General features: G+C 36.8%; 2 protein-coding genes across 2 annotated transcripts; both read right to left on the bottom strand.

Annotated features, from left to right (window-relative positions):
• Positions 1-3,836: 3,836 nt before the first annotated feature.
• LOC107037571 (pancreatic triacylglycerol lipase) lies at positions 3,837-10,553 on the bottom strand. The gene is made up of 6 exons (XM_015256195.1): positions 10,182-10,553; positions 9,040-9,143; positions 8,677-8,963; positions 8,507-8,599; positions 6,048-6,302; positions 3,837-5,980 (listed from the first exon to the last, which is right to left on the bottom strand). Exons 1-6 carry the CDS (start codon positions 10,551-10,553, stop codon positions 5,922-5,924), a joined length of 1,170 nt encoding a protein of 389 aa, XP_015111681.1. The 3' UTR covers positions 3,837-5,921.
• LOC107037556 lies at positions 3,950-4,993 on the bottom strand. Its single transcript, XM_015256176.1, has one exon. The coding sequence runs from the start codon at positions 4,991-4,993 to the stop codon at positions 3,950-3,952; it is 1,044 nt and encodes a 347-aa protein (XP_015111662.1).
• Positions 10,554-16,962: the final 6,409 nt, after the last annotated feature.

Here is a 16,962-nt window from a genome sequence, read left to right on the forward strand (position 1 = left end):
ATTGATTTCCTTCCCAGAGTGTTAACTAAAGATTGCCTGAAATAATGGATCTGATCTCATGGATAGTGCGATCAAGGTATGAAAAATTTACAGAAATTAATTCTTATAATATCTCAGAAACCGTTGGGCAGAATAGGTCTTTCCTTTTTAACATTAGAATGGAATTTCCGTCATCTAAATTGCATCCTCCGTAATCTTCAATCTCATCAAGCTCTTAAATATAATAAACCATTTGTGAATAAAATATGCAATCCTCTGTTCGATTTTTCTCCTGTATCGCCAGTTGAATTATACAAACAAATTGGAATTCTCCTTTCCATCGCAATATACAAAATTCCAAAGAAATATCTGAGATGTTCGGAGAAGGAAATTTTCAAGAAATCGCGTAAAACTTTTTCCTCCCAAAACTTGATGGATTTCCCATTAGAATTTTCTATTGATTTCCTTCCCAGAGTGTTAACTACAGATTGCCTGAAATAATGGATCTGATCTCAAGAATAATGCGATGAAGAAATGAAAAATTTCTAGAATTTATTCTTATAATATCTCGGAAACCGCAGGTAAAAACGGATCTTCCTTCTTTAACTTTAGATTGGAATTTCCGTCATTTGAATTGCATCGTCCGTAACCTTCAATCTCATCAAGCTCTCAAATATAATAAACCATTTGTGAATAAAATATGCAATCCTTAGTTCGATTTTTCTCCTGGAGTCGAACTTTCCATCACAATGTCCCAAATTCCAAGGCAATATCTGACATGTTTAGAGAAGAAAATTTTTACGAATTCCTCTAAAACTTCCTCTTCCTAAAACTTGATGGATAAATTGATGAAATTCCCAACAGAATTTTCTACTAATTTCCTTTTCAGAGTCTTAAGTTCTCAAATATGCAAACCCCAATTCGAGTTTTCTCCTATATCACCAGTAAAGTCATAAAAACAAATTGGAGGCCCCTTTTCCATCACCATATCCCAAATTCCAAAGAAATATCTGACATTTTTAGAGAAGAAAATTTCCAAGAATTCTCCCAAAACTTCCTCTGACCCCATCCTACAGCTCTCCAGTAAAAATAAAAAAAATTAGTCTATGCCAGAGCATTTATGAGGGTATTTACGATGCCTCAATTTATATTGTCGGAAAATCCTGGAAAATGTTTTAGCTTACAAGTCCCTGGTGCGTCCTTCGGGCTTTAGCTTTTGCTTACCTAATCTCTTGTTATGTGGCGCGTCCTCGAAAGGAGGTTTACAACATATACAACAGTTTAAGTGGGAGAAGAGAGAAAAAAGAAACGATCGAGGAAGGAGTTGGAGGTGCGAGAGAACCGATGAGCTATCCAATGGCTCGTAAACGACTGGTTAGAAAGAGGATGAAAAAAAAATGTGGAAAAAAAAGAGCACTTCTGATTGTAGAGAGGGGCTATGGAGAGGATGAGAGAACAATCGGTGTCCCTGAGACTTCTTTCAAACTGTCGGTGTAAAACGTTAAATAACAATCTTGGAACGATTAGCCGATTACGTCAGAGATTTCTTGAAAATTATTACAGATTTGTTGGTAAATGTGGTGTTTCACTGTTTCCGTTATGCAGAGAAAAAAAAAAGTTTCTAGTTTCCAAGAAACATTTATGAATTTCAAAATTCTGCATTAATAATATTTACTGAGCAGAAAATCATGGAGATACGTGAAATTTCCATTCATTTTTTAAAATATAATTTGCGATTTTCTCTTAAAATTAACTTAATTCGTTAAGGCACATTTGCTCTTATTTTAAGGAAATCTGGGATCTGGAACTCAGAATTTTCAGGTTCTTTAAATAAGAATCTTGGGGTTCTTAAATCAAGACCCGTTTTTTCCTCTTCTCAAATTAATCTGCTCATGTTAATGAATCTTGTGTTATTGAAAGTATTTTGCCTGAAACCTTGACTGAAGTAAGGTCGAAATAATATTCAATCACTACAGAATTTTATCCTTTTCAAATATTCTTACTTTCAGAAAACAGAAAAACCTAAACGTAATTTCCGATTAACGTCAATATAATGTTCGGTGGCTTTTTTTCCGGCATAAAAATCGGCATTTGGACAGCAAAAACGAATGTCTGAATTTCAAACATCTATTGTAGACATTTTTTAGACACTAAAAAACGGTTGAATAAAATGAAAATTTGTCTGAATTTCAAACATAAATTAAGATATTTAGGCACCTGTTATTCTAAAATTTCGACAAATTTGCATTTTATTCACACGTTTTTTAGTGTCTGAAAAAAGTCTACAAAATGTGTGTGAAATTCAGACATTCGTTTTTGCTGTGTGGCCTTTAAAGAAGTGTATTTTACGGCCAAAGTAAAAACGTAAATTACGCATAAACAAAGCGTCTTTTACATTTATCAAAACATAATTTACGTTTACCAAAACGTAATTTGCATTTACCAAATCGTAAATTATAATCTTAATGAACGAATTTTACGATTGTCTTACGCGCATTTTTATTTACATCATTGCCCAGTGAAGAAGGCAGAAACACTGATAAAATAACCAACGTTCTAAGTAACCTCGCGTTTTAGAAACAACTTCAATAATTAATTGAATACTAAAAATAACGATAAAACTTCTTCACATTCCTCAGATAATTTGTTTTACTCATCAATAATTATTCAGTTCTCTGGAACATTTCCTTATCTTTCGAAAACAACTGAGGAGACCCCTTGGAAAATCCAATGATTCTTGATTAAACAATCCAACTCACTTGAAATAAGTACGTTTTTGATACTGAATTTGAGACTTTTTCTTCTAAAATTGAGTTACCAGTTCTTTATTCTCACTACAGTGTCTTCTAGAAGTATGAGTTTCCTAAGAGGGGGGATAGCCCTCAAATTTGGAAGTCTGGTCGTTGAAAGGAGCCGTCGAGCGACTTTTGGCACATGATGGGACATCTAAAATAGCCGGAAATGTGTTAAATTCAACTTACTTTATCCAGTAGTCGATAGTAAAAATTCATTCTTTAATGTTTCACTTGAAAATTGTTCCGGAATAACAATTTTCATCCCATCTAGAGTTCTTTCTTGTTTCATAAATATTTGTTAAACTCCAAAAGCTAAAATATGATATCTATTTTTTGAATTACAGAATATATGGAGAGAAAATTTTATTAAAAATTAGTGTGATAAGATCTTCGAAACTTATAGTGAAGACCGAGGCGAAACCGAAGAATGCAATGACAGGAGTCAGAAAAATTGTTTTTGGCCGAGTGATAAACATAATTTTTTTGTACAAGGTAAAATGACGTTTAACGGACAGTGTGATTAAATAAAAATATATTTATTAGCAAGAGGAGTCAAAATCATCGCTTGACAAAATACCACTTCATTAATGATAGTCTTTCCAACCATCAAAAGTATTCAATCCAAAAAATTTGGCGATTTTTTCTCATCTTCTTCTTGCAGATATGAATAATCATGACGTGACACACTATAATTTCCATTTTCAATAATATTTTGTATTTATTTCGCGTAAGAAATTGAGTAAATACAGTTTCCATACAATCGATATTCTGAGAAATCATATCAACTTCATAATAAACAATTTTCAAAAATATCAGACATTGTACAAATAACAAAAAGAAAATCAAAGAATGAATATTACCGATAGAAGAAACGAAAAGTAAAAATCCCCGTTGTATGTTATCAGAGATTGAAAGAAATTTTTTTTTTTTTTTTTTTTGAAACGTATTAACCCGTTTGGGTTATATTACAAAAAAAATAGGGTTCACTTGGACATTTTATGTTTATACATAGAGCTCTTCAGTTACATGTTTACATATTTTATAAGTCTTTAGGATTGGTTCTTTTTTTTTTTAATTCTTTCTAGATTACATTCTAATTTCACCGGTTTTGGAAAAATTCAATCATCTTCTCGATACTATCAATCCATTATTGGGTTGTTTAATCTTTGACAGGTTTATATCTTTATTTTGCATTTCTTAACGAATTCGTGTATGATCTTGAGTGGTACCAGGTCCTTTGCCAACAGGAATGCGGCTATGGTGTACCGTCTAGGATATTTCCCGATGATTAGTTTGTCAATCATAAGCTCTCTGTCTTGGCCGGAGTATTCAGGACATTCCCACAGCACGTGGTTAATATCCTGAACCTCGGCCCCACAGCCGCATTCCCGAGTCGAGACAACTTTAATTTTCATGAGAGATTCGTTCAGGTGATAATGTCCTGCTCTGGCCCTGTTCACCCATACAATGAGATCCCTAGGGAGTTTGGCTTCATGATACCAAGGATGGACATTCTTCCTCCAATAGTATTGGAAGAAGAGCGCACCCTTGGGTTTGTGTTCACGCTCGGCTTGGGCTCTTATGGCTTCCCTGGTGCTCGCATGCCCTTCGGCCTTGAATTTGGCCTTAAAGTCCGTAGGTGGAACCGGGTACTGCTCCCGGCTGCATTCCGTGGCATTTTTCGCCAGATTATCAGCCACCTCATTTCCCTGAATCCCCCTATGCGTGGGAATCCAGCGGAAGACAATTTTTGTGTTGTACGGGTTGTTGTCCAGAAATTCCCGATATTTCTTTTTCGCGAGCAATATGTATGGGTTGATATGCGGATGAAAGTGAATGGATTCCAGGCTCTGTATGGCACTAAGGGAGTCAGAGAGTATGAGGTGGGTGGTATCCCTGGTGCTCTTGGCTACATCCAATGCAAGATTCAGCGCAATGTACTCCGCGCTGTACACCGAACAGTGAGTGTCGAGGAGGACTGAGGAACCAATGCCCAGTTTCGGACAGTGACAACCCGCCCCCACGTATCCAGCGTCTGGGTCCTTCCTACCATCTGTATATATTACGTTGAAGTGTTGGAAGTTCTGTTCCAGTTCTAGTCCCAGAGCCTCGGGAGCAAGAAGATTTTGTAGGGACGTTCCAAGGTTGCTGGCGGTTTTGATGGAAGTGAATAGGGTGGGGAGATAGTGGATGAATATGCTAAAGTTGTCATCACCCATCACTAAGTATTCGAGTTGTAAGACCTCTCTGATGGCCTTGGTGATCAACTCATTCCTAGCAAGTTTTCGGGTTTTTTTCTCCTTGAAAATAAGGGAGATTGTGTCATGAACTTGGGTGGATTGGTTGCTCAGGACCTTGATTAGGTAGGACTTTGAAAGGAAGCGTGCTCGTTCCTCTATGGACATGAGCTTGGATTCACCTAGTAGAATGTTGGTGGGAGTGCTACATCTGTATCCTAGCGCCAGTCGGCTGGCCGTGTACTGTATGGATTCGAGTTTTGACCGGTACTTTTTCGTGTTAGGGTAGTAGGCAAAAATTCCGTAATCTATTATAGATCTTACGTAACTCTTGTATAATCCAATTAAAGTTTCAGGGTCTGTTCCCCACCAGGTGGTTCGCAGAAATTTGATCAAGTTGAGGGATTTAAGGCATCTTTGTTGGATCATTGAGATTTGGTGGTTGAAACTTAATTTTTGATCGAAATGCCAAGGAACCGTGCCGTGGGAGACGAGACAATCTCGTGGTTCCCAATTCTGATTTTGATATTCTCCGGGGGGGAGCCTTTCTTGCTAAATCTTAGGGTAACTGTTTTTTGGGGAGCAATGTCTAATCCTAATGCCTTCAAGTTGGCAATGACTTGATCTACTGAGTTTTCCAAAATGGCTCTGTCTGATTGATAATCGTTAACTCGCATATATAGAGCGATATCGTCGGTGAAGAGAGAGGATTCTACCCTGGTACTGATCCTTTTCAGGATATTTCTGGTATATATGGTGTACAGGATTGGAGGAGATTGAAAGAAAGAATATCATTATATCAAATCATAATAATAGCTGATTATAAGAATGGAAGATTTATTTTTTTCGAAGATCGATGTAATTTTTCTTCTCTATTCAAACGAGAGAGAAAGAAATGACGAGTCTGGGACTATCCCAATGATTCCTTCAGTATCTTCTCAATCTTTTCCATATCGGAAGGTTGGATTACTGAAAAAATGAATAGATATAGATAGAGGAATTTCTGACAGCAGAATCAATAAATGTTGATAATTACCATTATATGGTTTTTGACTTGCTGCAGGGACAAAATAAACCCCTGAAGAATCTTCGTTTTGATTATCCGCTAGAATACCCATGGCCAGACAATTCGTTCTACAAGTATTATTATAGAGAAAATCTAGTGCCGAAGGTAAGTCATTGCGCTTCCATTTCATTCCTATCAACGGCGGTTCACCTGCATTCACCAATTCCAAAGATTGGATGAAATAACGGGGGGCTTTTGTGTGACTACAAACCGCCGTGAAAAAACCTGTGAAATTGATTGTACCTTTAAGGATTGTAGTGTCAACATCGTACGAAAATAATTGCCATTACCGAATTGATGTAATATGAATACAGGTGGTTCCAAAATAGGTGACTGAAATGTTAAGGGGCGAATGAGAGTGAAATTTTGTTTCGAAAGTTTCTTTTCGTCATTTCTGCGTAAAGTGAAGTTTTACGCACGCTTCGCATGGGTAAAATCCCACTTTCCACACATTGTGATGAAAAATAGGATTCGACACTCGCGAAAGAAGGGTTTTTCATCACTTGTGCATAAAGTACATTTTAGACCCGCTCCGCATACGCGAAATTCCACTTTTTACACATTGTGACGAAAAATAGGGTTTGACACTCATTCGAAAAGTGTTCTGTAACCCTTGGGCAGCACTCGCTTTGGCGGGCGTTACATACCTTCCACGGCTCAAACAACACTTTTACGTACTCGTATCGAAATATACTATTTCAACACTTGTGCGTAAAGTGACATTTTACCTACGCTCCGCGTGGATAAAATTCCACTTTTCAAACATGGTGAAGCAAAATGGGATTCGCCACTCGTAGGAAGTGTTCTTTGACTCTTAACACGGTAGCACTCGCCTTCGGCAAGTGCTACACTGAGAAACAAATTTTCTAATATCGGAAACATATTTTCTTGAGACAAGTAAATTTTCTTCAATTGCTTAATTCTCTCAGGCATCTCAACTCACATGACCCGAGAAAAACCGCATGCTTTAAAATATTCTTGTACTCAAGTATGATTTTGTCGCAAATGAACTTACTTAAATCGCGTAGAAGAATTGTCAATCTTCTAGTCTTTATTGTTTTCATGATTTTTTCATTATGCACTTCCAATATTGCAATATGTAAAATATTCATGATGTAACGCGGAACGATAGTGATGAATGAAAATTTTAGGGACGCTTCGCGTGCATAAAACGTCCCTTTTCCAAACATTGTGATGAAAAATATCGTTTGATACTCGTGGGAAAAGTGTTTTTTGGCTCGTGGAATTATATGCCCACGAGCCGAAAAAGTCTTTTCCGTCCCGGCGGGCACAAAGTTACATTTCCCTCCCGCTTCGCGGGAGGAATCTCTGACTTTGCGCCTACGCCGAGACGGAAAATCGCCTTCTAACCACGGGAAGTAAAATAAAGGACCCTCAGCCGCGTGCTTACCAACCTCGCCTTCGGCTCGGCTGGTAATTGCATTGGCGGCTGAGGATACTTTATTTTCCCTCCCTAGGTTAGAAATATACTATTCCGCACTCGTAATGAAATATACTATTTTATAGACCTGCACAGAAAGTACCCTAATGAGTGGAAGCAAAGTAAGTACTTCCCGCCCTAGGGTGCAAAGTTGCTCCCTCGGACGGAAAGTAGTGATTACTCCCCTCCCCCCAAGGGCGAACAGCCTGTTCTTTCCTCCCTCGGGAACAACTTTCTAGCCTTGAGCGGAAAATATTCACTTTCCTCCCGCTCATCAGAAAGCAAAATACGAACTTTCCTTTGTATGCGTGCTAAAAAATAGTGTGAGCGCCTCGGGTGCGGAAAACATCACTTTCCGCCCTTTGTGCACAATATACTATTTTCTGATTTGTCAAAATTTTTTCTAGATTTTAATATGAATACAATCTTGAAAAGCTCATTTTCAGATGCAGAAGCTCATTTTCTCTTAAATTAATTATGATTAATTGCACTTCTACTAGACTGTCGATTGCGCGCAAGTTCCAGTTGAATGTTTCAATCCATATTAATTTCCATTTTTAATTAATTTCAAGTGTTAAAATTCGAAAATCGAGTTGTGCTCATACACGGAGAGAAATATTCGATAAAAATTACGTATCTTTTCCGTAATTCCGAAGCGAAATGTGGTCGTAAGAAATTTTACGGAATTGTAACGGAATTTTTCCAGAGTGTTCCGTAATTTTTATCTGAATCTCCTGTGAAAAATTACGATACGGTCACTTAAATTTTGTGAGTTCATTCCGTAATCGGTGAGCGAATTGTGAGTTCTGTAACTTTTACTGAACATTTCTCTCCGTGTACTACTCTGATGAATGGAGAAAATCCCCCTGTCTTGTCAATGATACCCCTTGCGATTATCCACGTCTTCATTGTCTCACGCAGTTAGACGATAGAAACAGTCCATTGCAAATTTTCTTATTTGTGCTTAGTGTACAACTAAACTACTCACCAGATTTATCATCTACTACGCTGTCATACCAAGAGATATTCTCAGGGCAACCCGGTTGTATCTGCCCCCTGTTGACGTAAAAATCGACATGACCTGTAAAAATTATGGCACTAGTTCATGAGTCCAAAAATAGAAAATCACGATCTATAACAGGAGTTTTGAATTCCAACCTATGGGCATTGCCGTGCCGAATACCACGTCAAATCGTTGATCCCCATTTGTATGAATGATATCGACGAATGGTGCATCGCTCGCATTCAACCTAACAGCGTTATCTCCAAAACACGGATCAGCTGGATCCAATCCCGTTATTCTCTCAATTTTCCAGATATCCTGCTTTTTATTGAATCTCTTTGCCACATTTGCCATAACTTGCGCACCCAGACTGAATCCAATCAGGTGCATAGGTGCCAACGAAGTTGTATTACCGAATTGATAAACGATGTCTTCGAGTGAACTGTCAATCACGAATATCAGTAAAGTAAATTTAATTAGTTCCATTTGAAATGACGATTTTTGTGGTTGAAACTTACTCCACCACTTGTTGAGCGCATTTTGCGACACCCTCAGTAGATGCGTAGTAGTCCACAGTCAATGTGAAGACACCCCAGTTCACAACAATGACATTGACATCTTTCTGCGTGAGATATAATATTGATTTCATCGGAAAGCAAATTCTAATATATTTTGCACCAAGTGCGGAAAGTCACGTTTCCCAACCCAAGGTGCACATGCCAGTGTTCGCCGGGGCGAACAATGGCATGTGCACCACTGAAAAATTACCAGTGGAATTATCAAAAATTATCGGTAGTAATACCACTATAGTGCTTCAAAATTATCTGATATTTTCCGATAGCTTCGTTGCCTAGGAACGATTGTGTCAAATTTTGAAGGTTTAAAATCCTGAGTGCGAAGCACGAGGGATTTATCTGCAAAATTTGCTACACTCGTTTCTAGGCAGGGAAGCTTGAGGATAATATCCGATTAATTTTGAAGCACGAGTGGTATTTGACGGATTATTTTTTCACTTGGATTTCGGTCAAGCAGAGTGCAGTGAACAGCATCCGGATGCATTTACACAGCCATACATTTACAACCCACTTTTTTGTTTATCTGTCACACAGAATATTAAACGTGAAATGCGTTGAAAGATGAGAAACATTTGAAAAGCTACTAGTGAATTTCCGCAAGTAATACCACGAGAGCTTCAAAATTATCGAGCAATTCCCGATAGGTTCATTGCACACAAACGAAGGAGTCAAGCTTTTCAGGTTAGAAAATCACGAGTGCGAAGCACGAGTGATTTTTCCTGAAAACCTTGATGACTTCGTTTATGTGCAGGGAACCTTGAGGAAATTACTCGATTAATTTTGAAGCTCGAGTAGTATTCGGGAGGGAATTTTCCCATCCAAATGTCGGCCAAAAGGAATGCACTATGAGACAAAATCCATCTGACAGTTCTAACCAGGGGTTCACTCGACCACGGAATCTTTTGTTTTCCACAAATATAGTCAACATGAAAAATTACCAGTTGAATTATCAAAAAATATCAGCTGAATACCGTGATGACTATATAAAATAACAGTCGAATAGTGCAATTCTGTTGATTGAAATTTGGATGGGAAAAATTCTCATCAATATTATTTTGATAAATGAAATGACAGACACTACTTACGTATTTTAAATATGCATCAATGAGTGGAGTTATCCACTCGGTTGAAGAGTCTTCCCTGAAGCCGTGCGCAATAAGAACCGTTTTTCTGTTTGGCCTGAAGTCCGAATCACTAATCTTCACGACGCGACCATTTTCCGCAATAATTGTCTTGTTCGAAAGTCTTGTGTGCAGCTCCAACTTTATATTATCATTTGGATCTACATCTCCGGAATGAGGCCAGACCGTTCTGAATACGGAATCCATGGAAACAGTCAGCTTACATTCCCAACCTCCTAGCACCGTGTTTGTGGGCTGGTCAGAATCAAGTCCGTTGAGTATCTGTACTAACGAGAAGACTAGGATGGCAAAGGAAATGCACTTCTGCACAGCCATTGTGGATATGCTACGAATTTTCAACAGAATGGGTGGAACTGAGAGCGAGCTTCGCTTTTTACCACGCGCAACTATCTGGATATTTTAGAGAAAAAGCACGTTTCTGCATTCACGCACGAATTGATAATCATTTAATGTTTTCATTTCATGCAAAATGAAGATATTTCACGTCTTCTTCATTCTGCATAGTTCTTTATATTACTGCAAAAGACTGTTTTTGAAGTGATGAGATAGGAATGAACTTACATCTAAAGAATTTTTAGCTTCCCGACCCAAGGGGAAGAAATTATTGTAATGACCGCGAAAAGCGAATTTGGAATTTCCATGATGTGTTGACGTTTCATGACGTTCAGCATCATTTTCACTTATTTTTGGAGACATGGTGGTACGTGCGCGTGTCTATTTGTGTGTGTGTGTGTGTGTGTGTGTGTGTACATACACAGCAAAAACGAATGTCTGAATTTCACACACCTTGTGTAGGCATTTTTCAGACACTAAAAACATCTGAATAAAATGAAAATTTGTCTGAATTTCAGACGAACAGGTGCCTAAACATCTGATTCATGATTGAAATTCAGACAAATTTTCATTCTATTCAGACGTTTTTTAATGTCTGAAAAATGTCTACAAAAGTTGTGTGAAATTCAGACATTCGTTTTTGCTGCATATCTGAATAAAATTTTGCCCAACAATTTCTCCAGAACTGATAGCCTACATGCCCGAAAAAATTTAGTAGAAAAACCTATCGAATTCGTTTGAAAATTCTATTGAATTTCTATTAAACTTTCTATTAGTTTTTGGCTGATTCTATTGACATGTTCAATAGAAAAAGTCAACAGAATTCGATTTTTCTATATAACGTATTCTTTTCATATATTTTCTATAGAATTTGCTCGAGTCAATTTTTTAAAGTTTTTTTCATTCTATTTTTCTTTTCTTCTCATCAAGAAAATCAAACGAAAAAACTTAAAAAATTGGAGCCGAAGAAATTCTATAGAAAATATCTCAATAGAATAAGTTATATAGAAAAATTGAATTCTATTGACTTTTTCTACCGAATTTTTCTATTGAACATTTTAATAGAATCGGCCAAAAACTAATAGAACAGTTCAATAGAAATTCAATTGAATTTTCTAACGAACTCGATAGGTTTTTCTATTAACTTTTTCCGTCCGTGTGATGCAAAATTTTTTCTTTGCAATCGGCGCATCTTCGTATAACTTAGAACTGATTAGTTTGTAAAAACGATCGCCTCAGTGGCTCTTCCGTTATCGTAAAAAAAATGTGTGAAAAAATGCTCAAAAATGACAGTTTTTAAGAAATTCAACGATTTTGCCTATAATAACGATGAGATTCGGATTAATTTGTTGCAATCGATGCATTGTCACTTGATTCTGATTGGAATATTGATTGTTTATAAATTATTTACAGAAAATGCTTGTAATTTTTCAAAATTTCATTTTTTACATTATTTCATCAATGTTCCCCAAAAGTCAATTCTCTAATTTTTTTTTAGATTTTTAGAATGTTTTCTAGCGGTTCACTGTCGAGATTCGAATTCAGACCTGGAAAGTTTAAATTATGAAATGACTTATTTTTCAAAATTTTCGGAAAAATATGTGGAATAACAATTATGAGCTATTTTTTTAAAATTCGCCTCTTACATGGCTAAATTTGCTTTTTTTGTATTTTTTTACACAAATAGTGAATTCTTTTTATCTGAAAAAAAACCGAAATCACCTGTGTAGGAGTCAAATTCCAAAAAATTGGCTCATAATTGTTGTTCCACACATTTTTCCGAAAATTGAAAAAAAAAAATCTTTTGTAGCTCAAAAATTGGAGGTCCTGGACTGTTTTTAGCATTTAAAGCATTTTCGGGAAAACGAACAATAAAAAATTTTTTTTTTGGACTAATTAGTCGTTTTCAGATCTATATAATCGATCTTCAATGTATGAAAAGTCTCATTCCAATAACCCACGACTTTTAAAACTCATAGTAGTCTCCCCTTAAAGACCACAATGTTACCATCCGGAAGCAGGCGAGTTGGTTTGCCCGAGTAACTTTCAGCATATTCCAAAACTGATTTCACCCAATGAAAAATTTCTCATACAATTTTCTTTCCTATTCTAACTTACAAACGGAATTCCTCAATAATAATTCGTCCTCCCTGTGATGTGTAATTTTCCCTCTCTCCCCCCCTCGTTTTCGGTTCACAGGAGGTTCCACAAATTCAAGTTTCCTCAAAAGCAGACACATTACATAACAACTATTTCACGACTCAATCCGAAAAAATCTAAATGCAATAACTCCAATAACCAAACCCGAAGATCAGGACGGGTAACAGCCGGAACGTTATAAAATCGTTGTCTACATTTGAAGGCCAATTTCTAATCCTCGCCCTGGGCCTCAAGGATAGAGAAACGGGTGCGGTCATTGTGTTGTCATACCCTCGGTGAAACTGTCGTGCAAAAAAAAATTGAGGTAAGGTCACTGGGATGTGCAGAAAAAAATGGTTTTCAACCTTAGGAGCCTTTTGGGAGCGAAGCAAAAACTCGAAAATTTCCGAAGGGTATGGGGTACTCTACAGGTCAGGTCGAGGACGTCGGCAGAGGGAATTGAGTGCAGAAAAAATAGCGGACGGGAAGAAAGGATAGGAGGGGGGGGGGATATAATATAAAAACTCATAATCTCTCATTGTCGTAACGGGTAGATTTGAGGAATGGCGAGTTAGAAATAATTTTCTCAACACAGAGAATGTTCCATAAAGTCATAATACCCTTCGGTGTCCTTTGGGGCTGTTGCATCCACTATTGCGTGACCTCGAGGGAGTGAAAACTCGGCGGCATTTGAAATGAGCAAAAAAACGGCGAGACGGGGAGATGGGAGAGAGGGGTTTTCCGGTCTTCAGCAAACATTGGACTCATCTATGGCCTCGGAATGATTTTTTTTCTCACTGCTCTTATTTTTACGATCGCTTCTGCGTGCCAGAGACAAGGGTTTTGGTTTTATGGCCCAAGGGACGCAACTTCCGCAATTCTAGAGCAGAGTTATAAATTTTGGAGTCTTAGAGAGTGGAAATTTTGGGTTCGGTGGAAAAGTGTCGAAAGAATTGGTTGGAAAATAAAATCAATAAACGGATTGAATGTTGCGGTGTTATTGAGGAAAGGCTATTTTTCCGAAGCTGAATAGATGATCTGGTTAATTTTATGAATAATTTTGAATATTTCCGCATCAGAATTTGAACCAATTGGAATGCAGCATTTGACGGTTTGCGGAGGAGTGGGGATGGAAATATTCCTGTAATTTTCGGTTATTTCCATTCAGCAAACTTGAATGGAAATTTTTTTTTTAAATGAATGAAGTGCTGGTAAGGATACATTGAGAGANCGATTTTCTCAGGTAAAGAAAATTGGAATAATTCCAAATGTTAATAATTATTATTGGAGTTTCTTCGAGGTCATATGCAGAAGAATATTCTTATAGATCACCATAATTCTCACGCTTGGAACTGATTTCGGAGCACCTGGAAATGACTGGCCTGGAGAAATACGTTCCAAAAGAGATATTTTCTTCTACTAAGAGTATGAAAAAGATATCACCAATAACATTTTCTTGGAAGGAATAAATTTTTTTCTCAGTGTACGGCTTTAACCCGTAAAAACGTTAAGGTATATCCCGGGACAATACCACTCAAAAGATAGTCCCCTCCACTGACAGACTGATTAATTTATTCCAAACGAGATTCGTTAACTGTTAACGAATGGTAGAGTTGAATATGACTTAATGAATATTCGTTAATAGTTAACGAATGGTTCACTTGAAAAATGAAAATCGAGTCAGACAAGGCTCCTCAAATGTGTATTTGTTAACTATTAACGAATGAACATTTGGCGAGACCAAATAGACCCTCGTCTCCAACCAAATCCATTCGTTAACAATAACTAATCCTTTTTATCAGTGTGGCAGAAATTCTGACCGGCAGAGCGACTTTCGACAGGCGCGCGCGCCCGAACCTTTGGTCTCGTATATTGGGCGCGCTAGGGGGGACGTTCCGCCATTAGCCACACGTATGCTACACGAGAGTCGCCCCTGGAAAGTCCGGGCGACGGCGTTCGGACATTTAATTTCTACTACGGTCCCGATGGATTTAAATTATTAAATTATTCTGTGAAAATTCAGAAAATTCAGGGAAAAATGGAAAATTCATGTCATTTTGTTTCTGACTATTCATATTCAATTGAAAATTTAATCAAGTGGTGAAATTTCTATCTCACTACCTCTGAAAACTCACGAGTTTACTTGAATTCTACCTAAACCTTGAAATTTCATAACCATTTTTCCCCTAAACTCGATTCAATGCCACTCTCATGAGAATTACCATCCTATTTTCTACGAAATTTCAAAAAAATTCCAAGTGTATACGGCACCTATCGACACAATGTGTTAGATTTAATTTCTTCAAAAATCGTTTTTTGGAAAAAAACGTTCTGACACTAAGGTTGATATTGCGCCTAAAAAATACTCTTGGTCTATTCTATAAACTCTGAATAGGACTTCCCTCATCAAAAATTTCCCCAGCAACTTGGATATCCTTAATGCATCGTTAAATAGAACAGCTACTATCGCACGCCTGCAGTCGCCTGCTTGTTCTGAATTGATATCGATCATGTAAAGAATATCATGAAAATCATTTCCACACATTAACATTTATAAAAGAACGGTGAAATGTTCGAAAATTATCACATATTTCACATCAATGTACAAATATAAAAACGTAAAATGTAGTGGCAGTAGACAGCAAAAAATGTGAAAAAAGTCAGTACTCAAAATCATGAATAATTGGTATACATCCATGTTTTATACCCATCGGCAAAAAAATAAGTGTGTGAATCTTCTTGATCTTTGTATCTGCGTCGAATTCCATTCAATTCTATTACATAACTTCCATTGGCTGTCCTCACTTGAAATTTCTTCCTCTCTCCCACTGTATCCTTCGTAACTCCTTTTTCTCGATTATATATTTTTTTCGCTTAGTTTTTTCTATTCGTGGCTACCGTTGACTGCGTCTTTTATGGCTGCTTCTAAGTTGGCCGAGGCTATGTACATTTTCACGGTGTTTTTATGTTTATACGTGGATAGGTTTTTACTTCGGTGCCAACGTATTTCTATTATATCTGTGACTGCTTAACTCCTATCTGTCGCGTCAAGGTTGACAGTCCGGCGGTCTCTGTATCGCGCTATATTCGTGGCGCCCTTTCTCATCGCTTCGGCTGTACTTTTCGACAGAATGTAAGGCGTAGATCTGAGGAAAACTACGTGCAAATGTGAGGAGCAGAATGCAATTTTTTTCTTTATTGTTTCACATTGACGGAGAAAGAATTTAAAATTTTTATTTCTCTTCCACCGGACTCTAAAATGAGTCGAAGGTCATTCCGCACATTTCATTTTGCCCCACTAGGTGATACGATTGCACAGAAATTGTTTTTTGCTTGCAAATAGAAGTTTTGTAATTGATGCATTACAAAGAGAATGTTTTTAGGGAATTTTTTGAAAAAGGAGAATTTGTAATAAATTATCACGAAAAACAAAGGTAAAGTGCTCTTGTATTGCATATAGTATAGTTATTTTTGTTAATAAATTAACAATATGCTTCCGGATGGTTATTTTACACATCATTTTCTTCTATTATGGATAATTCATTGTTTGTTTATAATTCACCGATTCGTATTTACATGAAATGATTCTGTCAAGATCTGCATTCAGTTACTGATGTATCTTGAAATGCGACAAAGTTGTATAACACAACTTCGTGGGTCAATATAACACAAGAAATTCGACTGGGTTGTTGGTCGCCGGCTTCGCTCGCTCCCATAATAGGAATGATGATAGTGGTAACATTCAACTATATTGAAAATCTGACAAAATTAGTTTTAAAAAAATCGGATTTAATTCAATAAAATGGAATAATCAATGAGTTATACATGATAGAAGGAAATGATGTGCAAAATAACCATTCGGAAACATATTGCTAATTTATTAGCAAAAATAACTATACTATATGCAATACAAGAGCAATTTTCCACTTGTTTTTAAGTTGAACTATATTTTTCCATAAAAATAGAACAATAATTTTTAAAATTTCGACGCAATTTTTTATACACAGAATTGGGGGATTCAAACAAAGTTTGCGAGATATTGTTTTTTTTGGTTGAGAATTTTATTAGATTAATGATTCTGTGAATTAAATTTTGCGACAAATCAAGAAAAACATGACCTCTTTTGCTCTAATGATATCCCATTTTCGTCCACGTTTCAAGAACTACTGGGGCAAAACGGGTTCTCTTTTTCGTGTCGGAATAGAATTCTCCGAATCTTTTTAACGATTTTTATACTTCAGTTCTAATTTGT

This window comes from Diachasma alloeum, unplaced genomic scaffold, assembly GCF_001412515.2.
Source record: "Diachasma alloeum isolate Michigan unplaced genomic scaffold, Dall2.0 Dall_scaffold_00256, whole genome shotgun sequence".
Classification (NCBI taxonomy): domain Eukaryota; kingdom Metazoa; phylum Arthropoda; class Insecta; order Hymenoptera; family Braconidae; genus Diachasma; species Diachasma alloeum.

What these genes read in the sequence shown, in the direction of transcription:
- LOC107037571 (XM_015256195.1), bottom strand. Translation starts at nt 10,553, where the DNA reads ATGGCTGTGCAGAAGTGCATTTCCTTTGCCATCCTAGTCTTCTCGTTA. An exon ending in CGGCACGGCAATGCCCATAG is followed by an intron (nt 8,600 to 8,676) that starts GTTGGAATTCAA and finishes TAATTTTTACAG; the next exon opens with GTCATGTCGATTTTTACGTC. An exon ending in AAGTCAAAAACCATATAATG is followed by an intron (nt 5,981 to 6,047) that starts GTAATTATCAAC and finishes TCATTTTTTCAG; the next exon opens with TAATCCAACCTTCCGATATG.
- LOC107037556 (XM_015256176.1), bottom strand. Translation starts at nt 4,993, where the DNA reads ATGGGTGATGACAACTTTAGCATATTCATCCACTATCTCCCCACCCTA.